The sequence below is a fragment of the Cucurbita moschata genome, unplaced genomic scaffold (assembly GCF_002738365.1).
Source record: "Cucurbita moschata cultivar Rifu unplaced genomic scaffold, Cmos_1.0 Cmo_Scf00037, whole genome shotgun sequence".
Lineage (NCBI taxonomy): Eukaryota > Viridiplantae > Streptophyta > Magnoliopsida > Cucurbitales > Cucurbitaceae > Cucurbita > Cucurbita moschata.
Genome location: NW_019268553.1, coordinates 563,681 through 590,065, shown reverse-complemented (window position 1 = coordinate 590,065; position 26,385 = coordinate 563,681). Strand labels below are relative to the sequence as shown.

The 26,385-nt window shown below is 37.7% G+C and overlaps 8 protein-coding genes across 16 annotated transcripts in view; 5 read left to right on the top strand and 3 right to left on the bottom strand.

The window, feature by feature from the left end:
- LOC111431969 (DNA replication complex GINS protein SLD5) overlaps window positions 1-1,294 on the top strand; it is a 5,606-nt gene extending 4,312 nt beyond the window's left edge. For 5 of the 6 annotated variants that reach the window (XM_023068723.1, XM_023068726.1, XM_023068727.1 and 2 more), the window contains 2 exons: window positions 88-212; window positions 651-838. In XM_023068723.1, coding sequence (XP_022924491.1) covers window positions 88-184 — 97 coding nt within the window. In that variant the 3' untranslated portion in view covers window positions 185-212; window positions 651-838. Of the gene's footprint in view, window positions 1-87; window positions 213-650; window positions 839-1,246 lie in introns of those variants that run through there. The other variant, XR_002708594.1, reaches the window with a different exon arrangement.
- A 428-nt stretch (window positions 1,295-1,722) lies between these two features.
- LOC111431816 (E3 ubiquitin-protein ligase RHA1B-like) lies at window positions 1,723-2,208 on the bottom strand. The gene has a single exon (XM_023068519.1). It carries the CDS (start codon window positions 2,206-2,208, stop codon window positions 1,723-1,725), a length of 486 nt encoding a protein of 161 aa, XP_022924287.1.
- A 907-nt stretch (window positions 2,209-3,115) lies between these two features.
- On the top strand, window positions 3,116-4,796 carry LOC111431782 (putative UDP-rhamnose:rhamnosyltransferase 1). The gene has a single exon (XM_023068487.1). It carries the CDS (start codon window positions 3,262-3,264, stop codon window positions 4,660-4,662), a length of 1,401 nt encoding a protein of 466 aa, XP_022924255.1. The 5' UTR covers window positions 3,116-3,261; the 3' UTR covers window positions 4,663-4,796.
- A 788-nt stretch (window positions 4,797-5,584) lies between these two features.
- Window positions 5,585-7,193, top strand: LOC111432061 (putative UDP-rhamnose:rhamnosyltransferase 1). The gene has a single exon (XM_023068860.1). It carries the CDS (start codon window positions 5,670-5,672, stop codon window positions 7,068-7,070), a length of 1,401 nt encoding a protein of 466 aa, XP_022924628.1. The 5' UTR covers window positions 5,585-5,669; the 3' UTR covers window positions 7,071-7,193.
- A 329-nt stretch (window positions 7,194-7,522) lies between these two features.
- On the top strand, window positions 7,523-17,398 carry LOC111431815. Its single transcript, XM_023068518.1, has 9 exons — window positions 7,523-8,967; window positions 9,872-9,903; window positions 10,076-11,459; window positions 14,092-14,206; window positions 14,411-14,767; window positions 15,897-16,017; window positions 16,107-16,281; window positions 16,364-16,434; window positions 16,516-17,398. Exons 1-9 carry the CDS (start codon window positions 7,565-7,567, stop codon window positions 17,223-17,225), a joined length of 4,368 nt encoding a protein of 1,455 aa, XP_022924286.1. The 5' UTR covers window positions 7,523-7,564; the 3' UTR covers window positions 17,226-17,398.
- Window positions 9,979-11,731, top strand: LOC111431980 (putative UDP-rhamnose:rhamnosyltransferase 1). Its single transcript, XM_023068751.1, has one exon. It carries the CDS (start codon window positions 10,087-10,089, stop codon window positions 11,488-11,490), a length of 1,404 nt encoding a protein of 467 aa, XP_022924519.1. The 5' UTR covers window positions 9,979-10,086; the 3' UTR covers window positions 11,491-11,731.
- Window positions 17,294-20,139, bottom strand: LOC111431983 (protein BPS1, chloroplastic-like). Of its 4 annotated transcripts, none has more exons than XM_023068753.1 (3): window positions 20,009-20,139; window positions 18,071-18,999; window positions 17,294-17,625 (listed from the first exon to the last, which is right to left on the bottom strand). In XM_023068753.1, exons 2-3 carry the CDS (start codon window positions 18,984-18,986, stop codon window positions 17,438-17,440), a joined length of 1,104 nt encoding a protein of 367 aa, XP_022924521.1. In that variant the 5' UTR covers window positions 18,987-18,999; window positions 20,009-20,139; the 3' UTR covers window positions 17,294-17,437. The 4 variants fall into 4 exon arrangements, with proteins under 4 accessions (XP_022924521.1, XP_022924522.1, XP_022924523.1 ...); XM_023068754.1 differs by lacking the exon at window positions 20,009-20,139 and adding an exon at window positions 19,799-20,002; XM_023068755.1 differs by lacking the exon at window positions 20,009-20,139 and adding an exon at window positions 19,809-20,002.
- A 613-nt stretch (window positions 20,140-20,752) lies between these two features.
- Window positions 20,753-24,293, bottom strand: LOC111431979 (probable serine/threonine-protein kinase At1g01540). Its single transcript, XM_023068750.1, has 7 exons — window positions 23,518-24,293; window positions 23,109-23,213; window positions 22,902-23,024; window positions 22,631-22,801; window positions 22,426-22,555; window positions 22,105-22,314; window positions 20,753-22,014 (listed from the first exon to the last, which is right to left on the bottom strand). The coding sequence occupies exons 1-7, from the start codon at window positions 24,090-24,092 to the stop codon at window positions 21,865-21,867; spliced, it is 1,464 nt and encodes a 487-aa protein (XP_022924518.1). The 5' UTR covers window positions 24,093-24,293; the 3' UTR covers window positions 20,753-21,864.
- Window positions 24,294-26,385: the final 2,092 nt, after the last annotated feature.

Here is a 26,385-nt window from a genome sequence, read left to right as displayed (position 1 = left end):
TTTTTTTTTTTTTTTTTTTTTTTTTTTTTTTTTTTTTTTTTTTGGCTATTATATATGACTATTTCTAAAGCATATCAAATTCTACAGAGAGGAACCGTTTGAGATGGAGGCCAATGTATTACACATTATTCGCTACAAGCCTATAAAATCACTTGTAGAGAGCGGGAGAATTGATTTGCTGTAGACAATCTCCACAGCAGCTTTCAACATCGGTACCCCTCACCATCTTTATTATCTTGCATCTCGTCTTGGTCAATCGTGTGTGATAAAAGGCATTTTTCAAGTTAGTTTTGGTAGTTTCATGGCCTTAATGGTGGTCACTGTTCCACAAAGCAAATAATGTTAAGAGCAGTTGAAACGTTTGAAAACCGTTCCTGGATGGATTTTCAAGGTAATCAATTGTCCATAATGAACTATGTAGCATCAGTGCAACCAACTGCTAAAATAGTTATGGCATCTGCCTTGAACTTGACTTTTGACATATTTTTATTTGTATACAGATGGTACTGATTTCTTTTATATATATATATATAATTTATATTCTTGTGAAGTTATATATTAATTAACTTGAATTATAAATTGATTTGATTACTTGAAAAAAATTTCAGTCATATGGGATGAAAAATTCTAACTTCTAACTTTGTGGTTAGTGTGTTGCTAATTTCAAGATGGGTTGAAGTCATAAATGAAAGGAATGGTAAAGCACTGAAGGGATCAGGAAAGGCTGGTGAGTAATTTCAATTCTATATCTCATGATATCATGATATTAAATGATGGATGTGGTATTCCAATGGAACCAAAGAGTATAATTTATAGCAATTTAGCCGTGTTTATTTTGTTCTTGAACTTTCAAAAATGCCTAATAGGTCTGTCCAAAGACTTACGTATTAAGTTTTTAAATTTTTAATTTTGTTTCTAATGAATTCTTAATTTATTCAATAAACTCATGAATTTACTGATACAAAAGTACCATCACATCCTTAAATTTTAAAATGTGTTTATTTAAGTGTAAACTTTAAGTTTTATATCTCATAAGATATTTTTTTAAAAAAGAAAATTAGAAAATTATAGGACAAAATTAAAAGTCTACACAAGCTCAATTGACTCATTTTAGTTATTGTTAGATAATTTTTTTTTTTTTTTAATTGCATTTTGAATCAAAGGTATTCAATTGAGTATAAGATTCAAAAATAGATTATATAAAATTTTGTCTATGTTTGTTAATAAATTTGATTTCTTTAAATAGGGCAAATCTTTGTCTTGTTTGAGGAAACATCTCCAATTCTCTTTTTTACTTCTATTTTTAGAGTTTTTTTTTCACGCCCCTTTGCGACTCCAGGTTTTTGTAATAGGCAAAGATTAACCTTTTTAGAAAGGATGGTTCATTTGGATTGACAAGAACTTGTCGACATAACTTCAACTATATATCTGTTGTGCTAGAGGCATATCAAAGACATGGCTCCTCGTCTTGTTAGGATAGTTCTTTAATTCTGTTGTAATCTTTATTTTCATTTTAATATTTGATAAAGTTTTTTAAAAGTTAAAAGTGGAGGGATTTGAATCAAAATCTGCCAGTTGTAATATCATAAGCGGACAAAAAACACACCTTTCTTTGGGATTTTCTGGGGGAATGAAATCTAATTTATCACCCACCAGCAATCTTTTGGTTCAGAATTAAGAACCAATATTTCTAATTAAGGGACAAAAAGAAAAAAATTAAACTTAGCTATAGTCGCCGGAAAACTCAGAACAACCGGCAAAATCCACGAGCGCCGGCATCGACTCCTCCGGCACGATCAGGGTTCTACAGAGTGGACAGCTTCTCTGATCTCGAATCATCCATCCGTCCAAACACTCCTTATGAAAAATGTGTTTGCAATTCTTCAAAAACCTAACCTCCTCGTCGTCCTGAAACTCACAGAGACAAACGGCGCAACATTCCGGTGGAAATCCGGCTCCGGCGGCGTCGAAAATGTCGGAGAATTTTACCATGGGGAAAAATTCCTCGATTCGGATCGGCAATACGGAATGATCGTCGATGATCGGGGTTGGATTTTGAGGCCAAACGACGCTGGATTCGAGAAAATCGGGAAGCCCTAGGATTCGGTAGAGCGAAATAATGAGGCTTCGAATATAGCCGAGAAAGACGAGGAGATGGAGAAAGGCGTTGGAGAAAAATACGTCGGCATAGCCTACGGGATACCCCATGGCGGTCGGAGAGAGAGAAGATTCCGATTCCGGTTGTGTTTGTGGAACAGCAAAGAGAAAGGGGATTACACGGCGGTTCATCAATGAGAAGAAAATTGTGTATTTATAGAGAGAGATGTGGAGACTTAAATTTGGAATGGATGCTGTAGAGAATAGTAATGGTGACCGGCAAAGATGAAGGCTGCCGGGGTACGGCGGCGACACCGTTGAGCGGCGGCAACGGCGGAAGGAGCGAAATTTTAATTATTTTCACATTTATTTTATTTTTTTAATGAAATTACAAGGATTAAAGTTTAATATAAGGACCAAATTTATAATTTAACATATTCTTTTTCATTCTTCTCGGGACACAAAAGTCAATAGAAAGAGCATCACTTTGCTCTTATTTTCCACATTAGATGCTTCAATTTTCTTTTCTTTTACAAAAAGGGGTTGAATAATTTAACCTAAGTATTTATTTTTTCTTTTAAGTCTAAGTCAACAATTCAAATATTCCTAGTCAAAACACGACTTTTAAAGATTTACTTGAATCGTGGGTCCCATATTTCTCTAGAGTCTAGTATGCCAATAAATAAAATAAATTTAGGTAGAATATTTAGATCTTCAATCTTATAAATAATAATAAAATCATATATTATTAGTTAAGAGATGGTTGGTCTTTGTGTGATTAAAGTTTAAATCTCTAAGATATATTTATTGTACAAAAAAAAAAACCATTAAATTATTCTACGTAGAATATTATAAAAATTGAGTATTTAATTCATTAACCTTTTTATTAACAACAATAATTATATTACTTAAAATTATTAAATAAGTCAATTCAAGTCTAATTTAACTTTTATATATATATATATATATTTATTTATTTATTTATAGATCAACGCTTAACAACAACAATAATAATAATAATAATAAATAAGCAAGGTTCACGTATTCCAAGCTCACAATATTCACGCAATCACACAAGCAACTCCCGTTGAAGCACTTTCCTGGTTGATTCGATTCTAACAATAAATACCCAAAGCACTTTCATCTATTCTCAAGCTCACAAAAATGGCGGAAAACAAAGCTGTTCATGTCCTTCTACTTCCATGGTCGGCCTTCGGCCATTTAATGCCCCATTTTCAACTCGCCGTAGCCTTAGCCAAAGCCGGCGTCCATGTCTCCTTCATCTCCACCCCCAAAAATCTCCACAGACTCCCCGGAATTCCTCCATCTCTGTCGCCGTTCATAACTCTGGTGCCCATTCCACTCCCCAAGCTCCCCGGCGACCCCTTGCCGGAAGGTGCAGAGGCCACTGTCGACATTCCGTTCGACAAAATTCCGTTTCTGAAACTCGCTCTAGATCTCGCTGAGCCGTCGGTTCGAAAATTCGTCGCCGATCATCCTCATCCGCCGGATTGGATGATCGTCGATTTCAATGCTACTTGGATCTGCGATATTTCTCGGGAGTTTGGAATTCCGATTGTTTTCTTTCGCGTTCTCTCGCCTGGATTTCTTGCTTTCTTCGCTCATGTTCTTGGGAGTGGTCTGCCTCTGTCGGAAATCGGAAGCCTGATGTCGCCGCCGATAATCGGCGGATCCACGGTGGCGTTCAGGCGGCATGAAGCTGCCAAAATTCATGCTGATTTGTTTGAGAAGAACGATTCTGGTATGAGCGATCGCGAAAGAGTAACGAAGATTATTTCCGCTAGTCGAGCAATTGCAGTTCGTAGTTGTTACGAATTTGATGTTGATTATTTGAAGTTATACTCGAATTATTGCGGAAAGAGAGTGATTCCTCTAGGGTTTCTTCCTCCAGAAAAGCCCCAAAAATCAGAGTTCGAGGCCGATTCGCCATGGAAATCGACCTTCGAGTGGCTCGATCATCAAAACCCCCAATCCGTGGTGTTCGTCGGATTCGGAAGCGAGTGCAAGCTCACAAAGGATCAAATACACAAAATAGCGCGCGGCTTGGAGCTGTCGGAACTGCCATTTTTATGGTCTCTGAGGAAACCGGACTGGGCGGGGGACTCCGACGCGCTGCCGGCCGGTTTCCAGGATCGGACGGCGGAGAGAGGGATTGTGAGTATGGGATGGGCCCCACAGATGGAGATTTTAGGGCATCCGGCGATCGGAGGGTGCTTCTTTCACGGAGGTTGGGGATCCGCCATTGAAGCTCTGCAATTCGGGCATCGTCTAGTTCTGTTGCCGTTCATCGTGGATCAGCCGCTGAATGCGAGGCTTTTGGTGGAGAAGGGTGTGGCGGTTGAAGTTGAAAGAAAGGAAGAGGATGGATCTTTCAGTGGAGAAGACATAGCCAAAGCTTTGAAAGAAGCTATGGCTTCCGAAGAAGGGGAGAAGATTAGAAGGCGAGCTACTGAAATGTCCGCCATTTTTGGGGACACCAAGCTTAATCAGCGATACATCGAGGAATTTGTAGAATTCCTAAAAAATGGGGATTCAAATCAGTAGTTTCAGAGCCTTTGGATCCGCGTGAAGCTTTTGGGCCTTTTGGGCCTTTTTAATAAGAAAATTCATAGTGGGCCAAAAGTATGGTGTGAAGGCCCATAAGAAAACAGCAAATGGCCCAAATGGATGGGTGAAAATAGTATCAAGAGTAAAGGACTAAATTTACCTACATTACTTTTTATATTTTTAGTGGGAGATTTAAAGAACTTAATAATAAATATTTCGAGGACGTGAGGTCCATATAGGAACAAGAACCAAGCGTAAACTTAGGGTGTAGCCTAGGAGACACCTATAACGGAGGACAAATCCTCTAATGAGAATGAGACTAAATCTAGATTTGCTTAATGTACATGCACGTTTAAAAGTTTTAAAATTTACGTTTTTTTACTTATTTTTGCATCACCTAGTAACAGTCTGAGCTCAAATCCTTCGAAAAGCAGGTCGTTTCACCTACCCACCCACAGTTTTCGCTTTTTCCTTTCGTTCATCAACAACCAACAACTTTTCAAATTATTTATCAACATTGAACGGTGACTCCCTAAATCACTATTGTTTTTTTGCTCTTTTGAACTGCCTGCCTTAAATAACTATTGTTTTTGTCACTTTTATATGATATCTTTCCTTGTTTGAGCTCGAATCAAAATAGGAGACTTAATAAGAAAGAAAAAGGAATTCTGACTTCTTTCGGTTCCTATTTCAATTTTTATATGGGAATTTTTTTTTACATTTAAAATAAATTTTTAATGCATAAATTCGGGTTTCCAATATTATATATTCTTCATTTAAAATATATATTTATATAGACGAAAGTGGCCAAGAATATAGTCACCATCCCCAACATTATTGAGCTAACGACTATAAATTGATTCAAACACAAGCCATGTCCACTCAAATCACATTTGTAACTTCCATAGAAGCACTTTACTTAGTTGCTTTGATTATAACTACAAATACCCAAAGCTCTTTTATCTCTCAACTTCATCATCATCATCTTCCTCAAGCTCACAAAAATGGCGGGAAGAAGAGCTGTTCATGTCGGTCTCCTTCCATGGTCGGCCTTCGGCCATTTAATGCCCCATTTCCAACTCGCCCTAGCCTTAGCCAAAGCCGGCGTCCATGTCTCCTTCATCTCCACACCCAAAAATCTCAACAGACTCCCCGGAATTCCTCCATCTCTGTCGCCATACATAACTCTGGTGCCCATTCCACTCCCCAAACTCCCCGGCGACCCCTTGCCGGAAGGTGCAGAGGCCACTGTCGACGTTCCGTTCGACAAAATTCCGTTTCTGAAACTATCTCTAGATCTCGCTGAGCAGTCGGTTCGAAAATTCGTCGCCGATCATCCTAATCCGCCGGATTGGATGATCGTCGATTTTAATGCGACTTGGATCTGCGACATTTCTCGAGATTTTCAAATTCCGATCGTTTTCTTCAGCGTTTTCACACCTGTATTTCTTGCTTTCTATGCCCCTTTTCTAAGCAGTAGTCGGCCTCGGCCGGAGATCGGAAGCCTGATGTCGCCGCCGAAGATCGACGGCTCCACAGTGGCGTACCGGCAGTATGACGCTGCAAAAGTTCACGATGAAGCTTTTGAAAAGAACGATTCCGGTTTGAGCGATGTCGAAAGGACAGTGAAGATTATTTCTGCTAGTCAAGCAATTGTAGTTCGTAGTTGTTACGAATTTGATGTTGATTATTTGAAGTATTACTCTGATTATAGCGGAAATCGAGTGATACCTCTAGGGCTTCTTCCTCCAGAAAAGCCCCAAAAATCAGAGTTCGAGGCTAATTCGCCATGGAAATCGACCTTCGAGTGGCTCGATCAACAAAACCCCCAATCCGTGGTGTTCGTCGGATTCGGAAGCGAATGCAAGCTCACAAAGGATGAAATACACAAGATAGCGCGCGGCTTGGAGCTTTCGGAGGTTCCATTCATATGGTCTCTGAGGAAACCAGACTGGGCGGGGGACTCCGACGCGCTTCCGGACGGATTCCAGGCTCGGACGGCGGAGAGAGGGATTGTGAGTATTGGATGGGCCCCACAGATGGAGATTTTAGGTCATCCGGCGATCGGAGGGAGTCTGTTTCACGGCGGATGGGGATCCGCCATTGAAACTCTGCAATTCGGGCATCGTTTAGTTCTGCTGCCGTTCATCGTGGATCAGCCGCTGAACACGAGGCTTCTGGTGGAGAAGGGTTTAGCAGTTGAAGTTGAGAGAAAGGAAGAGGATGGATCTTTCAGTGGAGAAGACATAGCCAAAGCTTTGAAAGAAGCTATGGCTTCCGAAGAAGGGGAGAAGATCAGAAAGCGAGCTACAGAGATTGCCGCCATTTTTGGGGACACCAAGCTTAATCAGCGATACATTGAGAAATTTGTAGAATTCCTCAAAACTGGGGATTCAAATCAGTAGCTTGCAACCCTTATCAATGGCCCAAAGGCTCGTTCCTTCACTTGAATTGTTAGGGTAAAGATTATGATATGTTCTCTCCATTGTATGCAATTACTTTTTCGTCCCCGAACATTTACAGATTACAGGTCAATTGGTTAAGACATATATTCTCGACTTTTTCATCCCTAGGAAATTTGGGGAGCACAATTTAATTGGTTAAGACACATTTCAAATCCGCTCCATTTTTCAAAATTTACTTTCCTTTATGAGCGTGTAACTAACTTTGTCGTCATATATAATTGCAACTGATTCATTGTTTTTTTTTTGCGTCTTTTGACCAAACTATATTTATTGGAGTACAAATCAAAATTTAAGGCTTAAATGGTAAGAAAAAAAAAAAAGAATTAAAGATATTAATGTAACTTTCATGGAAGCACTCTCAGATTCTAACTATAAATACCCAAACCTCTTTATCTCTCAACACCACCATTATCGTCTTCCTCGAGCTCATAAAAATGGCGGAAAACAAAGCTCTTCACGTTGTTCTGCTTCCATGGTCGGCCTTCGGCCATTTAATGCCCCATTTTCAACTCGCCATATCCTTAGCCAAAGCCGGCGTCCATGTCTCCTTCATCTCCACCCCCAGAAATCTCAAAAGACTCCCCGGAATTCCTCCATCTCTGTCGCCGTTCATAACTCTGGTGCCCATTCCACTCCCCAAACTCCCCGGCGACCCCTTGCCGGAAGGTGCAGAGGCCACCGTCGACATTCCGTTTGACAAAATTCCGTTTCTGAAACTGGCTCTAGATCTTGCCGAGCCGCCGTTTCGAGAATTTGTTGCTAATCATCCTCATACGCCGGATTGGTTGATCGTCGATTTTAATGCTACTTGGATCTGTAACATTTCTCGAGATTTTCAAATTCCGATCGTTTTCTGTAGCGTTTACTCGCCTGCGCCTCTTGCTTTCTTTGCCCCGATTGTAGGAGTTGGTAAGTCTCCGCCGGATATTAGAAGCCTGATGTCGCCGCCGAAGATCGACGGCTCCAAAGTGGCGTACCGGCGGTATGAAGCGGAAAAAATTCTCGGTGAAGTGTATGTGAAGAACGATTCCGGTTTGAGCGATCACGAAAGATCAGTGAAGATTATTTCCGCTATTCAAGCATTTGTAATTCGTAGTTGTTACGAATTTGATGTTGATTATTTGAAGTATTACACGGATCATAGCGGACAGAAAGTGATTCCCCTAGGGCTTCTTCCTCCAGAAAAGCCCCAAAAATCAGAGTTCGAGGCCGATTCGCCATGGAAATCGACCTTCGAGTGGCTCGATCAACAAAACCCCAAATCCGTGGTGTTCGTCGGATTCGGAAGCGAATGCAAGCTCACAAAGGATGAAATACACAAGATAGCGCGCGGCTTGGAGCTTTCGGAACTGCCATTTTTATGGTCTCTGAGGAAACCGGACTGGGCGGGGGACTCCGACGCGCTTCCGGCTGGTTTCCAGGATCGGACGGCGGAGAGAGGGATTGTGAGTATGGGATGGGCCCCACAGATGGAGATTTTAGGGCATCCGGCGATCGGAGGGTGCTTCTTTCACGGCGGGTGGGGATCCGCCATTGAAGCTCTGCAATTCGGGCATTGCCTAGTTCTGTTGCCGTTCATCGTGGATCAGCCGCTGAATGCGAGGCTTTTGGTGGAGAAGGGAGTGGCAGTTGAAGTTGAAAGAAAGGAAGAGGATGGATCTTTCAGTGGAGAAGACATAGCCAAAGCTTTGAGAGAAGCTATGGCTTCCGAAGAAGGGGAGAAGATTAGAAAGCGAGCTACAGAGTTTGCCGCCATTTTTGGGGACGCAAAGCTTCATCAGCGATACATCGAGGAATTTGTAAAATTCCTAAAAAATGGGGTTTCTTCAAATCAGTAGTTTCAGAGCTCTTGGGCCTTCTTTAAAAAACAAGCTTCATAATGGGCCAAATCTATGGTCTGAAGGCCCATCAGAAAAACAGCCTTTACCAATGGCCCAAAAGGATTACTTTCAATACTAATAACGGTAAAGGAGTAAACAATAAAATATAAACTTTTATTCATGATGTTCTTTGCAATTACTTTTTTGCCCCCTTAAGATTTTAAAGAACACAACTCAACTCACGAACGGTTACGAATCACGACTCTCCACAATAATATGATATTGTCCACTTTGAGCATAAGCTCTCATGGCTTTGTTTTGGACTTTCCTAAATGGCTTCATACCAATGGAGACAGTATTTCTCACTTATAAATCCATGATTTTCCACTAAATTAACCAACGTGGGACTCACACTCAATAATCCTCAACACGAACATGGAGTAGATTCTCCCTTTAAATGAAAAATGGGAGTGGAAGCGTAGAACATTTTTCCCGACAAATAAATGGGTTCGAAAACGAGATTATAATTATATCCATCAACACTTCCCTTAATATAAATATATTTTTCAACAATTATTAAAATATATATATATATATATATTAATTATATTAAAAAAAATAAATTAGTTAATTTTAAAATTTTATTTAAACAAAAGTTTTTTAATATTTAAATACGACATAATAATATTAAAATTTAAATTTTTAGAACCCCAATTAACATTTTTTTTTGTATAATTTTGAACAAAAATAATATTGAAAAAATTTCCTCAAATAAATAAATAAATAAATAAATTAGGTAGGGTTAAAATCTCTCATTCAATTATTTAAATTCTTTCAATTTTCCATTATATTCAATCAATTATTGCAACCTACAAGTATGGTCAAATTATGAGTTTGCTTTAAATTTCAACCCATTTTCAGTCCTAAATCATTAAAGTTTCACGATATTTTGAGTTATCTTTATTTATGAGGACAACCCAAAATTCAAAATAATAAATAAATAATATATATATACATAAAAGGAATGACTCTAAGTGACACACGTCTTTGAATAATATGAAGTTTACGTACCAATTAAGGCGAGCTGAGTGTATAAGAACATGAAAATTTCTTGAGCAAAACCAGAAACTGCAACAATGGCGAAACAAATTGGCGTGCTTCAGTTCCCGTTCTTGGCCTTCGGCCACATTATGCCTCATTTTCAACTCGCCGTTGCCCTAGCAAACTCCGGCGTCCATGTCTACTTCGTTTCCACCCCCAAAAATTTACAGAGGCTTCCTCCATTTCCGCCGTCGCTCTCCTCCCTCATAACGCCACTCCCCCTTCCTCTTCCGAAGCTTCACGACGGCTCTCTCTTGCCGGAGGGAGCTGAAGCCACCATGGACCTTCCTCTCGACAAAGTTCCTTTCCTCGAAATGGCATTAGACCTCGCCGAACCGTCGTTCAGGAAACTCGTCGACGATCTTCCAAATCCGCCGGACTGGTTCATCGTCGATTTCCACGCTACTTGGATCTGCAACGTTGCTCGAGACTTGCAAATTCCTACTCTGTTCTTCAATGTCATCTCCACGGGATTTCTCGCTTTCATGGAGAATGTTTTCCGAGATGGATTTCCTGATATTCATAAACTCACCACGCCGATGAAACTCGACGGATTTGAATCGGCGGTTTCGTTTCGGAGATTTGAAGCCGCCGCTATGATCTCTGAGTTTCCGGTGAAAAATGTGACAGGGATGAGCGTTCAAGATCGCTTGGGGAAGATTATTGCTGCTAGTAAAGCGATTTTGCTTCGTGCTTGTTACGAATCGGACCGCCATTACTTGAATTTCTACAGTGAAGCTTGCGGGAAGAAAGTGGTTCCGTTAGGGTTTCTTCCGCCAGAAAAGCCCCAAAAAACAGAGTTCTCTGTCGATTCGCCATGGAAATCGAACTTCGAGTGGCTCGATAAACAGAATCCGAAGTCCGTGGTGTTCGTAGGGTTTGGCAGTGAGTGTAGATTGACGAAGGATCAAGTTCACAAGATCGCGCGGGGGTTGGAGTTGTCGGATCTGCCATTTTTATGGTCTCTGAGGAAGCCGAGATGGGCGGCGGAGGATGATTCCGACGTGGTTCCGGTTGGATTCCAGGATCGAACGGCGGAGAGAGGGATTGTGTGTATGGGATGGGCACCGCAGATGGAGATTTTGGGGCATCCGGCGATCGGAGGGTGCTTCTTTCACGGCGGGTGGGGATCCGCCATTGAAGCACTGCAATTCGGGCATTGTCTTGTTCTGTTGCCGTTTATAATCGATCAGCCGCTGTGTGCGAGGCTGTTGGTGGAGAAGGGCGTCGGAGTTGAAGTTGAAAGAGAGGAGGCGGATGGTTGTTTCAGTGGAGAAGCCATAGCCAAAGCTCTGAGAAAAGCTTTGGTTTCAGAAGAAGGGGAGAAGATAAGAAGGAATGCAAAAGAAGCTGCCGCCATTTTTGGGAACAGAAAGCTCCATCAACAATACATCCACCATTTTGTGGAGTTCCTTAATACGGAAAACATTCCTAAATGAAACTCTCACGTTGCCTTTTTTTAACCAAATTTATCCCAATTTCTAATATTTTGAGACGTTACCGCTCGCAATTACTAGAAGATATTGTCCGTTTTGGCATGTTGCATATCATCGTCAGTCTCACTATTTAAAATGCGCAAACTATGGAGCTACTTGAAGATATTGTACGCTTTAGCATGTCAAATATTATTGTCAGTCTCACTATTTAAAATGCCCATAATACGAAAAGGTTTTACGCCTATATCGACCCGTGCTTTGTAATACCATTCTGTAACATCTAGCCTTAGACCAACCAGTATCTTACAATACCATTTTATAGAACCCTAGACTAACCAGTGCCTTATCATTTTGTAACGTCTAACCCTAGTGCCTCGCAATACCATTTTGTAATAGTTCAAGCCCACAGCTAACAAATATGGTATGTTTTGGCCCGTTACGTATCAACGTCAATCTCACGATCTTATAACAAATCTACTTAGGAGAGGTTGACACTCATCTATAATAAATGTTTCGTTTTTTCTCTAACTAATATGAGATCTTTTAAAAAAAATTTAAATTTTATTAAAAAAAGAAAAGAAAATGAAAGTGGGCAGTCACGTTAAGCCATGGGCTTGAGACCTTGGGCCGATTGGATCAAGAGCGATTCAATGGGCCTGGATCTGTAATTCTTTGGGCGGCCCATTCAAGCCCATTCGTCAAATTTAGCTGTTGTTTGAAAGCATAATTCAACTCATTCAAACTAATTCTCGACTAAAAAACTTGATTATGTAGGTAGAATAAGGAACAAATAATGCTCGTTCTCATAGAGATACACATTTGGAAACTTCGAGATTATCTTGTTAATCAAATATCTCAAGGCAAGAAATTTTTTTTGAGTTTCGAGTTATTTCACAAGTAAGATTGATCATGTTAAACTTGAATGATTCTAAACATGCAATCTAAAACACATGAAATTGCATAAAACTTAATTCTAAGCAAGCACAAATACTCTTTTTACTATAATTTTTGGTCTGTTTTACTGATAACATATGGCTTTATATAGCTTCAAAATGAAAATTATTGAAAATAAAATTTTTTATATCAAATAAATTAGTCAAATTTAAAATAATTTAATTTTAATAAATAATTTGTAAAGTTTAAAGATTATTATTAATTTTTTTTAGTGGGTTTTATATTTTATTGAAAATATTATATTTTTTATTTTTATAAACCCGTGAGCGTGAGAAGTGGGTAGGCATCGCCCATCGGCGTTCACGAGATTATTATACAACAAAAAACTCACAATCTCCAAGAAAAGTCCAAAAAGGACAAATGTGGGACCCACTCACTAATATAAAGTTAGGGGCAGAGATGTAAAATCACAAATTCCACTCCTCTTATCTCCCCCATCCCCTTCCCACACCCCATGCTTCCCACTTCCAACTTAAAATTCCACTTTTATTTAATTATTTAATTATTTATTTCTTTTCTTTTCTTTTTTAATTTTTATTTTATTTGTGGCTGAAATTTAACCGCAATATTTAGTTTATACGTTACCCAAATAAACTATATATTAAAAAAAATTGTATATAGTTAATTGAAATTATTTGGTGTATTTTATTTTTCTTTTAAATATAATAAAAGCACTTTAGTAATTCTCAAAAGGTTACACGTGTGTTAGGGTGTGAGTTTAATTTAATTTAACATTTTAATTTTAATTTTATTTGGTAAGTCCTATAATTACGTGACGAGGGAAACGAAACATTTCTTACCAGAGTGAAAACTTCTCCCTAGTAGACGCGTTTTAAAATTGTGAGGTTTACAACGATACGTAACGGGCCAAAGCGGATAAGTGGGCTTGAGTTGTTACAATGATATCAGAGCCAGACACTGGACAGTATGTCAGGGAGGATGCTGGTCCTAATGGGGTGGATCGTGAGATTTCACATCTGTTGGAGAAGGGAACAAACCATTCTTTATAAGGGTGTGGAAACTTCTCTCTAATACACGCGTTTTAAAACCATGAAGCTGAGACGATACGTAACCGTGCGAAAGCGAACCATATATGTTATGTTACACTGTCCTTTTTGTATCAATAATGGATTAAAAATATTTATTAAAATGTTATTAAATTATACTCACATTGGACGATAATTTTATTAAAAAGATTGACATTAAGTGGGATTGTTGAGAATATAGTTTCGTCTCGGGACCGTGTTATGCTAAAGGAGAAAAATCTCTCTCAATTATCTATCTTTCCCGACTTAAAAAATAATGAAATGGATCCAAACTTTAACTTCATAAGATAATATTTAATTAATTATAGAAATAAATTATTTATTTACAATGGTAGGTAGGACAAAGACATCGAAAATTTCTACTCATAAAATGTTCGTGTATATACATAAAGCGAGAGGAGGGCAAGAATTTGGCGGGATTGAGGGTGAATATAATTCGGTCCCGGGACGCGTTGAGTTAAAGGAGAGAAATCTCTTCCAAGTTCGACTTATTAAGCGGAATATTTGTAAAATAATAATTGAAAGAAAAAAAACTTGAAACAAAATTCCTTATTTGCAATGGCGTGGTGGGTAGAACGTGAAGGCATCAAACAACTAAAAGTTAAATCTATAAAACCGCCCACTCACTCATCCTTCTCCCACACTCACAAACACAACCTCAGTTTCTTTCACAAATCATCACAATGGAGGAACTCTACAAGAAACCCATTAAAGCTCAGGTAAGAACACAAGAAATTCCTTCTCCAATGGCTTCTTTCACTAAAATCTCTTCAAAAGCTTCCATTTTTAGTGGCTTTTAGCTTCAAATCCACCGACCCATTTCCCCTTTCTAGCATTTGAACAAACCCTTTTAATCTTTTTTTGTAATGCCTTCATATTTTTAATTTGTTTTTGTAATAAAAATGTTGTTCTTGTTTTCACAGGTAGTGAAAATGGCGATTTTGGTGCTTATTCTGGCGGCGGCGATGATGGGGGAAGTTGAGGGGAGGAAGGGGAGAAAGCACAGAAAGGGGAGGATTGTGGAGGGCAAGATGATTGAATATGGGGCTATAAGTTGCAGAGCCCACAGTGCTTCCATAACGGACTTCGGCGGCGTTGGCGACGGAGAGACGTCGAATACGAAGGCGTTTCAGGCGGCTGTGGAGAGGCTGAGCCAATACGCCGACGATGGTGGCGCTCAGCTGTATGTGCCGGCGGGGAGGTGGCTTACCGGCAGCTTCAACCTCACCAGTCATTTCACTCTGTTTCTGCATCAGGATGCTGTGCTGCTTGCTTCTCAGGTTTCACCTTTTTCGTCTACCCTCTCTCTCTATCTGACATTTTATTTCATTAATATGAATTAAATTATTAAAAAAAAAATGTCTTATTTATTTTTAAAAATATATATTTTTCTAAAGTTCTTAGTTTAGAATTTTGAATAAAATTGGAACAAAAATGATGTGGGTGACCTAAAACCATCTAAATTTTAGTCATGGGTCGTTAAAAATGAATTGATCTATAATAAGATATAAAATTTATTATAAAATTGAATTTTATGTATAACTGACCTTTCAATTATCCATTTAGTAAATTTATAAATTAAAAAAAAGTAAAATCATATACTTGTTAGATACAAAATTATAAGTTGAAGAAAATATTAAACATTTTTTAAAATTTACGGATTAAATTAATACGAAACTCGATAGATTAAAAAAAATATTTTTTTGAGTAAAGTTTACGAAAACATTATACGACAATGACAAAAACGCCCAAATGTTCACTTTCTTTGAAATCATTCCTTTTTGTAATTTACGTTTGTTTCCTCATAATTAATTTTTACTGCATTTTTTACTTTTTTTTTTAAATATTAAAATTTTTAGTCCAATTTCAAAAAAAAAAACAATTTTTTTTTGTTTTTTTATAGAAGAGATAATTAATTTAAAAAGTATATATATTTTTTTAGATAGGGTTATTATTATGGTAAATGGGGAAATCTTGATATTATCATTTGTTAGAGGACATCTGTCATGATGAAGATTGGTTATTTTTTGAGTGTTTGGTTTTACAAAGTCAAAGTCAAAGGCAAAGACATTGGTGTCTTGAGCTGATGGGTCAAAAGTTGGGGCAGTTTCTTCAACTTTTTCCAAGTGGTTTTAAAACAAACAACAAGAAATTGAATGATCTAGAAATCCATTGGATTCCATGTAAATTAGGTCCTTAAATTATGCCTTAACCATTTCAAATCCAAACACTTGTTGTGGTTAGGTCCGCTAAAGTTGTTAAACCGACTCTAAGGTTAAGGTCCATCCCCATCTAACAAAATCATCGAGTCGAGAGAATCTTAAATCAACTAGACTTGTCGATCCAACGACTATAATTTAAGGACTGATTTTCATCTAAAATTTGACTGATTTTCAACTTCCTTGATAGGATCTGAACGAATGGTCTGTGGTCGAACCGCTGCCATCCTACGGTCATGGAAGGGACACATCGGGGGGACGGTACATCAGTTTAATCTTTGGAACAAACCTCACTGATGTTGTCATCACAGGTATATGTCCCACTGCTATACCCTCCTGTCTGTCTCTCATTTTTCTGGACTGGTGTCTGAAAATTTGAGTGCAACACAATCGACCTCAGGAAACAATGGTACGATTGACGGTCAGGGTGATCGCTGGTGGCAGCTGTTTCATCAGGGAAAGCTTAAGTACACCCGACCGTACTTGATCGAGATCATGTATTCCAGCAATATACAGATATCGAATCTGACCCTGCTGAATTCTCCATCTTGGAATGTTCATCCTGTTTACAGCAGGTAAACCAATTAGTTATTTCATAGGAACAATGAGTACATTCAACATTTTCCCAGATTTGATTCACTTGCAAATGCTATGCAGCAACCTTGTTATTCAAGGCATCACCATTATCGCACCAGTTCGATCTCCGAATACAGACGGTATCAACCCAGGTTTGTTCACCAAAGCAACTCAAACTTTTCGAGAAGTAGTTTTATACATCTTGTTAAACCAATGACCGACTTCATCTGCAGATTCCTGCACAAACGTTAGAATTGAAGATTGTTACATAGTATCTGGAGATGATTGTGTAGCTGTTAAGAGTGGCTGGGATGAGTATGGCATAAGATTTGGATGGCCGACTAAGCAACTGGTCATCAGACGCCTCACGTGCATTTCGCCTACAAGTGCTGTCATTGCATTGGGAAGTGAGATGTCGGGCGGGATCCAAGATGTCCGAGCCGAAGACATCACAGCCATCAATTCCGAATCCGGGGTCAGGATCAAAACTGGCATAGGAAGGGGAGGATATGTAAAAGACATATATGTAAGGAGGATGACAATGCATACCATGAAATGGGCATTTTGGATGACAGGCAATTACGGGTCACATGCTGATAAGAAATACGACCCCCACGCATTGCCTGTAATTCAAGGAATCAACTACAGGGATATAGTCGTTGAAAACGCAACAATGGCAGCGAGATTGGAGGGAATTTCGGGTGACTCATTTACAGATATCTGCATTTCCAATGTGACAATCAGCATGGCACCAAAGGCCAAGAAACAGCCATGGACTTGCACTGATGTTGAGGGAATAACCAGCCAGGTTACTCCTCCACCGTGCAGTCTGTTACCCGATCAGGGAGAAGAAAAGATTACAACATGCAAATTTCCAGAGGACACTATACCAATTGAAGCAGTCGAGTTGAGAAAATGCTCATATCAAATAAGTCATGCATGAAGCTTTCTTGCTGTGTACCAGCAAAAGCTATATCGAGTCAATATATCGTTACTGATGGCATAAAAATCTATCTAAAAATGTTCTGAAAGACCTGTATTCTACCTTTCCAGCACAGTTCTGATTAATATAGGTTGGACTCACCCATAGAATGTCATCTTGATTTCTCTTTAAAAGCAACTAGCGAGTAAATGAAGTTATATGCCAGAAAAAAACTAGGAAAACGATGAGATAAGATAAGGAAAATGTTCAAGATGTGAGAAGGATCCAACCATCAAGTAAAATTCACAAACCCACTGCCAATTTGTGCAGCTAACTCGCAAATGTTCACCGGCAAGGTTGGCGGTCCTAGACCGCGACACACTGCATGAAAACTCATGCTTCTGATCTTTTCCTTCTGTCACTGCATCAGCAAACAAAGTTTTAAGAGACACAATGTCATAATCCAGTGGCTGTAATTATAGTATGTGACCGGTAAAGAAAACTTAAGTCAGCAAAGCTTCTACTTGAACATGATATACTTTTCCATTTCACTCTCATTGCATAGTACAACATTACACACTCAAACCACAAAATTAAGAAAACATAAACTATTCTTACACAGGCTATACTATGACAAGCAAGACAAGATATTGTACATTCACCAATCAAAAGACAGGAAAATAACCAGTTGAACCCTTTCATATAGACGAGCAAGCTCAGACTCCGTCACGGTTGCCTTGTAGACAGCGCCTCCATTCCCTGATCAAATACTGTTTCACTTGATCTAAGATTTGAAAGCAATGCATCACGTCCAGATAAAACAATGTAAAAAAACTCATCAACTTGTTTTGTAAGATGATCAACACCTTGTGTAAGCTTTTCTGCCTCGCTCCTCAAATCTACAATCAAATTTTGACATTCTTCCACTTTCATGCCACCATCAATATTTTCTTGAATCATAGAGTGCAGTTTTTTTACACGCTCATCAACTGCATTAAGATCTCTCAACGCAGTAAACCTTCCACTGGAATGATTTATTTTAATTCCCATATTTACATTTTTCTGTAATTCAATAAACGCTTGTGCCCATCTGTATGTATCCGGAACATTGATGGATAACAGCCTTTTGGAAGAACCGGAGAAGGCATAAGCAAAAACACTGCAAATAAACAAAGTTGCCACCTTCACTCCGTACATCACTTGCATCAAAACCTTGCCTTTGGGTGAGTTCTTGACCTTCGGAAGATCAAGTAATTCCTCAAAATGGTCCATAATAGGAGAACGGTTCTCAACTCTGGAGGTTCTGGAACTAATATGTTGATTCCATGCATCTAACGAAGAACGGGCCGGAACAAACTGGTTGGAAGATGTAGAAGCCAGATTGTGCAGGGCACACCGAAGTATCAGATGACCCTGATTCAACTGTGAGAGATCAGAGCTAAAATCATTGCATATATCAAGTAATTTCACACTGATGTCCAGGTACTCATCTAGCCATTTCTCACCCCAGTCAGATACAGGGAGCTCAAGATCTCCTATAAGAGTTTTTACATCATTGTGAATTTCACACAGCAGCTTCATTGCTAATCCCATCCATAAGAAGCTAAATACGTCATGATCCGATTTAGGAGTAAGCTTTCTCAGCTTCTGTGCCAAGGAATCCTCAAAAGTGGCTAAAAGAAAAACAAGTCTAGAAGACAATTTTGAACCCTTTGGCGATATTGCACGGAAAGGATTCCCAAAATGAAAGAAAGGCCGGTGCGGCTCTTGCGGTTTGCTCATTATATAACACGAACTGCAAGATGTATAAAAACCAAGGATGAGCTCTCATTTGGAAACAAGTTCAAGATAACCATCCATCATGCCACAATCACATGGAATATCATGTACACAAATTTTAGATGCAATTGTTGCACCAAACCTTCCATGGAATTTCCAAACGTGGCATATTCAATTTAGCCAATGTAGGGCAGAAGTAAAGCACTGATGAAGGAACTAGATAAACCAACTACTAACATCAGTAAACAGCCAAGTTTCCTGCTTAACAAGGAATTCTCCTTGCAAAGAACAACTCAAATAGCTAGTTCTCCCCATGTAATGTTACAACTTTCAACCTTTGGAATGAAAATATGAGTCTAATGACAGAACATCCCAGAATTGAATTTATTCAAAAACCCAATAAATTTTTTTGTAGCAAAAAGCTCCAGAAGTAAACAAAGGGATTTCCCAAACCAGAAGACAACAACACAACTTTCATCAAATGCTACACCTAATATCAACAAACTGCACAAGGAAAACAAATCATTTTCCACGCATAAAATTGAGGGGAGAAAATGGTCAACCGTCAATCTAATTTTCAATATTGTGAAGCAGCAAAAAACACTATCTTTTCCTTCAAACAAAATCTTAAAAACATTCCAAGACACGCATTTCCAGAGATCAATTTCTACACCAAAAAAAATTGTGAAAAAAGAATTAAGAAAACACCATAAAAGGGAATGTATATTTACAAGCAATTACAAGTAAACTAACAAAAAGTACAAAAATAAATAAATAAATAAATAAATAAAGAGAAATCAGAGTATCAAAGTTACCAATTCGTACATCTACGAAGAACAATCCGTTTAGAGCAGAACAAATTAAAAAATCCTTCAGAAATCGACACCAAACATCTATTCAAAGAAAAAAAATCACAGAGACCCTATATAGTTACATCGAAACCTAAATCTACATACAGCAAACAGAATAATTTTGAAAGCAATAAGATCAAATCATTTCGAGAAAAAAAATGGAGCGGTTCCTACCAGATTCAGAAACCAGAGAGCAAAGGAAATTTCCAAGAAATTATCGCAGCTAGGAAACGTTGAAATTGCGTGATGGAAATGGGGGGATGTTTCTCAGAATTGATGATAAAGGCGGTGATAAACTAACAGGAGAGGTACGCAAATTGTGCGAAAGGTGGAAACGTGGACGAAATTGATTGGATGTTGACGTAACACCGAAATTTTTTTCTTTTCTTTTTTTTTCGTGACCGTCATGTGGAATCTAATTTCCTTGGCCGAATTTGTTTCGTTCGGGAATGCGCTAAAATGAATGGGAGGTTACTCACGGACAGATGACAGGACTTCTGGCACTAAACGTGGCAGATTTTGACTGGTCTGGCTGGTGGAATTAATACACTTTGACCGTCAAACATCTTCCACGTTTGGACGGTGTGGATTTTACGTCACATTATCATATAAAAAACAGTGGCAATAAAAGTAAGAAAATTTAATTATTATTTATTTATGTATAACGAGTGATAGGAGGATTTTACATTTAAAATATTTATAATGCATATTAATTACCTAATATTTATAAAAGAATTTAGAAATTTAGGTGGAATTGTTTACACCATATTTATAAAGAAATTGGATTTGACAATATATCTCTTGAAAAAACTCTTCATTCTCCATTCTAATTAAATTGTATTCTAATTAAATTGTATTCTAATTAAATTGTTTAAGGATAGACTAACTGATTAAGACATTACCTCCACGAGATTCGAATCTCCACCGAACACAATTATTTATTTAACCAATATGTTCAACAGCCCATAGTTAGGCTTCCAAGTTAAAATAATGAACTAGAAAACCTCAACAAATGGCAAAGCTATTCTGTATTGGGAACACAACCAAATTTGGTCAAGTTTGATCCAGCACACTTGGCCCCAACTCTGCAAATGGAGTTTCTTTATAAATCTTACTGTGACAACAACTGTAAAAATAAATTAATAAATACAAAGATGCAAATTTTCAAGGAAGAAAATGAATAAAAATTATGTTACTCTCCAAAAGCAAGGCTTTGGATAAGGGGTTTTGAAGGAGCTTCCCAAAGACATTCAGTTTGACAGAGTGCTTGAAAAGACAATGTATGGTGGAAGATAAACCAAAGGATTGATCTGATCCCTTCAGAAGCATCCACAGCCAGCTTAGGAGGAAACTTTGGGCGGCCTAACGTGAAGATCGGACAAAACCCCGTCATGTTTTCGATGTCGAATGCCTCCATTCTAGTCCACATCTTGGCCTCGCTGGTCCAGTCAGAACAGAGCAAAAGAGCACATGAAGGCGAAGATGCAGTTGGAGATGTCTCCACCAAACTTGCTGGTCACAGGGACCACACTTCACAAGCATACAGTTATAGGCTACACAATCTCACCGGAAGTTTCAACCAATTCCACCAACAAAGCTGGTTAGGTGCTTGACCAAACAATTGACAGGACCAACGTTCTCCATAATAAAAGGGTGTAATTTTAGATGTACAATGACACAAGAGCTATCTTAACCAAATAGAAACTAGGTGCCCAACCCTAAAAGGTAATAATAGACAATGGCTTTGTTTGGTCAATATCAAGTCAGAAAGCGACTAGGACTTAAGGATCCTAAGCAAACGCTGCACATCGAACCAGAGAGGAAGTGTTTCGATTGTTATAGCTTCTTCTATAAGAATGGGACTTACTTAAGTTTAGAAAAGCAACCTATCTGGAGATGTGATGCAGCTGAAGCGCATAAACAAATTCTATAAAGCAAACCCTATACTTGTTGATTCAGCTCCCAACATCAGAGAAACTTGCAGTGTCAGTCGTGTAAATCATGCCAGTGTGATACGTTATTATCTCCACCTACTTCATGTTGAAGTTTCCATTGTCACCTTCACTTACATTAGAAGATGCACCTTCATACTTCGGGTTGTTAACTTGTCTTGGAATGACCCGGTTCTCATGTTGATGGCCTTGAACCGAATGAGAAGAATTCTTACCGACCCGGTGTTCCTACAAATTAGTTAAAGACGGATTGAGTTGGGAGAACTGTTAAGAGCAAACCAAAAACTTCAAATAAAGCTTTTAGATGCAGCTTCATACATCATGAGACAGCAAATTATCTGCCTCAAGCATGTGGATGACATGTCCCATTTTCGGCCTCTTCGTAGCATCAGGATCAACACAGCGAAGAGCAACCAACAAAACCCGTTTGAGAGCTTTGGAAGGAGGCTTATCTGGCAACTTGGGGTCAACCACTTCCTCAGATTTTCTGTCTCCAACCATTGCTTTCAACCAATCCACCAAATTTACCTGTAGTTGCAATTAACATCAACTGCATAAGTAGCAGAAAAGAAAAGAACGGAGATAACACTAATGCATTAACTACTCATAATTGAGCATTAGATGCAAAGAAAAACTTACCTCTTCTTGAGGTCTACTATAATCAACAGGGATCCGCCCTGAAATTATCTCCATAACTAGAATTCCAAAGCTATAAACATCACTCTTTTCATTCAACATCCCAGTGCAGGCGTACTCAGGTGCAACATAGCTATAGAAATCACCGAATGACTTACCATCTTATGAACCGTAGAAAATAACAATCGAGCATAAGATATGAACTAACCCAAATGTGCCCATTACACGAGTTGTCACATAGCTTCTTTCAGAACAAAGAAGCTTGGCCAGCCCAAAATCAGATACTTTAGCATTCCACTGACGATCAAGAAGTATGTTGCTTGATTTTACATCACGATGGACAACCTTTGGTTCAAGACCTTCGTGAAGATATGCTAATCTATACAATAGAAAAAACAAAACAGAGAGGGAACTGCATTAGTGGTATTGCATGCTGCAACAAGAATCAATAGCTAATCCGCAATAACCCAATTACATACCCCTTTGCTGTTCCAACTATGATGTTAACACGAATCTCCCACGTCAAAGGGCTAATATCCCCAACATCGCCATGAAGCCATTGGTCTAGATTGCCATTGTTGATGTACTCATAAACAAGCATTCTGAAAAAAAGGAAAAAAAAAGGTTAAGAATAAACGTTTATTTGCACCAAAAACTCTCTCAAATTTAAAGAAAATCAACAGTACCTATATGCACCCTCAACGCAATATCCCAGCAACCTGACAAGATTCTTGTGTCTTACACGTCCAATTGCTTCCACTTCGACTTTGAATTCCCTCTCAGCTTGACCCCTAATAAACAAATAGATTAAACTTCAGCATCGATATATTCTTCAAACCAAGAAGAACATGCCAAATCAGATATACAAAAGGTTGTAGCAGTTTGAAACTTTCCCTCCCCCCAGAGAAAAGAAACAACTACATTAGAATCTCTATAGCACATTCTAAGCTCCAACACATAATTGACTAAGATTTCTTGAAATCAAACAGAACCACTCCCAACTAAACCAAACGGAGCCCTCAAGTTGCAGAAGAAAATTAAGTCAAAAGTACAAAAGCAAGGATAAAACATTATAGAACTAGTCCACACGATCACCTGTTATTCAAGAGGTTCTTGATAGCAATTCTGGTACCATCTCCTAAAATGCCTAAATACACGATTCCATATCCACCTTCTCCAATCACATTCTCTTCACACAAGCAATTAGTGGCCGCCTCGAGCTCTCTCAGAGTATACCATCTGCCCCAACCCAGGTGTGAAACCTCAGGACCAACAGTAACAGATCCAAAAGAAGCATTTTCACTCACAGCGCCTCTACTCTCACCACTAGAGGGTCTATCGGAGAAAACAACCCGATGCTCCAATTTTCCAATCTCGACATGAATTTCCGGCTGCACATGGTGGTGATGATCCGGCACGGCGTGGTGGACGATTTCCTGGATCTCCTTCGAAACGGCGGGAGGAGAATGGTCGGTTGTGGACTTAGGGAAACGGATTTGGTTCTTATGGCGGTTCCGCTTGCGAGAAGTGAGGCAGAGTGAAAGAAGAAACAGTGCGAGAACTATTAGGGCTCCGACTAAGATTCCGATTACAACCCAAAGACGAAGGCCGAAAATCGAGGTCGGTTTAGCGAGCTCCGTGTTCACAAATGCAGCATCATAAATTGACATTTCTTCTTATTGAATCGATTGAAAGGGATTGAAAAGAAACTAAAGAAAGCAAATCACAGGGTTTAAGGGCATCGACCTCATCGGGAAATCTGAACAATGGAGGATTCCGGCAGAATGTGGTAAGAGGGAAAATGGAATTGAAGAAGAGTGAAGTGAGAATAAAAAGAAAAATGGAAGCCTTAATTAAAGCTTATGAGCAAATGGAGTAAGATAAAAGGGATTTTTTTTTATTATATTATTTAAAGTTTTACAAAAATATATAATTTCTTTTCCTTCTTTTTTAAATGATAAAAGGGATTCGTATGTTTTTATTTTTTCACAATGGATGAGACTGGGGTCCACTTGCTTTACATCCTCCGACTTTCTCTCCTGTCGATCAACTTTTTTAAAAAATTAGTCCTTTTTTATATTAACATTTTATAATAAATCGCAATTTTAATTTTTTTTTTAAGTGGTTGAATATATTTATTTTTGACAAATATTTTATCTATTAACATTTTTAAAAAATGTTAATAAATAGATTTTGAAATTTGGTGTGAAATATATCTTCTATGTATTAAGATTTTTTAATTTTTAAAAAAATAATACAAAATACTTGTATCAAGTAGTAATTTTAAACCTATTAAATACAAACTTAAAACTTTTTAAAAGTGAATTTGTTTTCTTAAAATCATTTTGCAAATTTAGTCAAAAACAAAAGATCCTAAAACTAAGTTTTTTTTTCTTTTTTTTACTTTTTAAAATTAAAAATTGTTTTAGAAGTAAGATAATATAGAAAAAAAATATTATGTGTACCTTTCAAGTTTAAAACAAAAAAGAACAATATGATAAAACAAGCCATGTGACAAATTTCCCTATAACTTTCAATGCCTTAAAGCATTCTTTACAAAGACCTATGAATCATAATAACTAAATCAATATATTAGATTCATTTTAAACAAATTGTAATAATAGATTTGATCCTATGGTTTTTCATATAATTAGTGATAAACATATTTTAAAAAACTCCTTAAATCCTAAATTTTGAATCATGGAGTAATTTATAACATCTACAAGTTAATTACTCTTGATAATTAAACCTTTATTTAATTTCATGTGTTCTAACCTCCATTAATACATAAGAAAAAAAAATATTGTCAAAACTCAGAATAAAAGGTAAAGTAGTGAAGGGACAAAAATGAGAGTTTTTCTCTTTTTTTTCATTTATATTTATTCCCTATCCTCCCCACTTGAAATAAAAAAATTTAAAATTTTTAATGAATCAATAAAATATATTAATTACAAATCAAATAATTAATCTTTTAGATAGTAATAGGTGTCTTATACTTGATTATGATATTAAACGAAATCGATTTAGATTTAAAATTTAATATTAAGATAAAGAAAATAATTAAAGAGTGATACCTTATTTAAACCACAGATGATCCTTTTAAAAGATTGATGGATCCCATTTGCTTGCTTTTCTGTCAAAGAGAAAAGGGATTAGTGGAATCATTAAGAGAATCTAAATGAGTTAAAGACAAAGAATGGCAAACTTCATAAAATAATAGGGAAAAGGAAATTCTCGAGTGGACAGGCAGTCTCTCAATTGGCTGGAATTTGATAAGGATTTGCTGTTTGGTTTTTGTTTTTGTTTTTGTGACAGCCAATTGTGGGTATTGATGAAAGCTTCATTATCCTAAATTTCAATAGTATAATCTTAGCATTTTAGTATTGGGTTATAATTCCAATGGGTATATATTATTGGTCTATTTTAGTCGTTCTTATGCACATGCTTAAAGGTTAACTATATGGATTGTCCACGTGAAAGCCATCAACCAATGCCTATAAGCTCTTAGTTCATGCCACTTAAACCCACCCATTTCTACCAACCCAATAATATTTTAAGGTTAAATGTTCCAAACTATCTGTATTTTATAGAAAAGGTGAAAAAGTATTAGCTTTTTTGCTTAAATTACTATTAAGCAGATAAATGGAGACATTAACATCTGCTTTAATACCATTTTAACACAACTACAACCACCGGAAGACAAGATTAGTTGGATATTATTAGTCTAAGGATATAAAGTGCCTCGACTTTTTCTAGATAAGTGAAAAGAAATACCTCGAATCAATGTTGAGAACCACACATTTCAGGGATAAAGAAACACATGTTATATTCCTAAAAAGAGGCTAAAACGAAGTTAAAAGAAATAGAATGTATGGCAATCACTATGGTACCAAAGAAACTCGGGACCTATTCTTATAGAAAACTCAAATGAACTTCTAACGAAAGTATAGGTGCAAAATACCT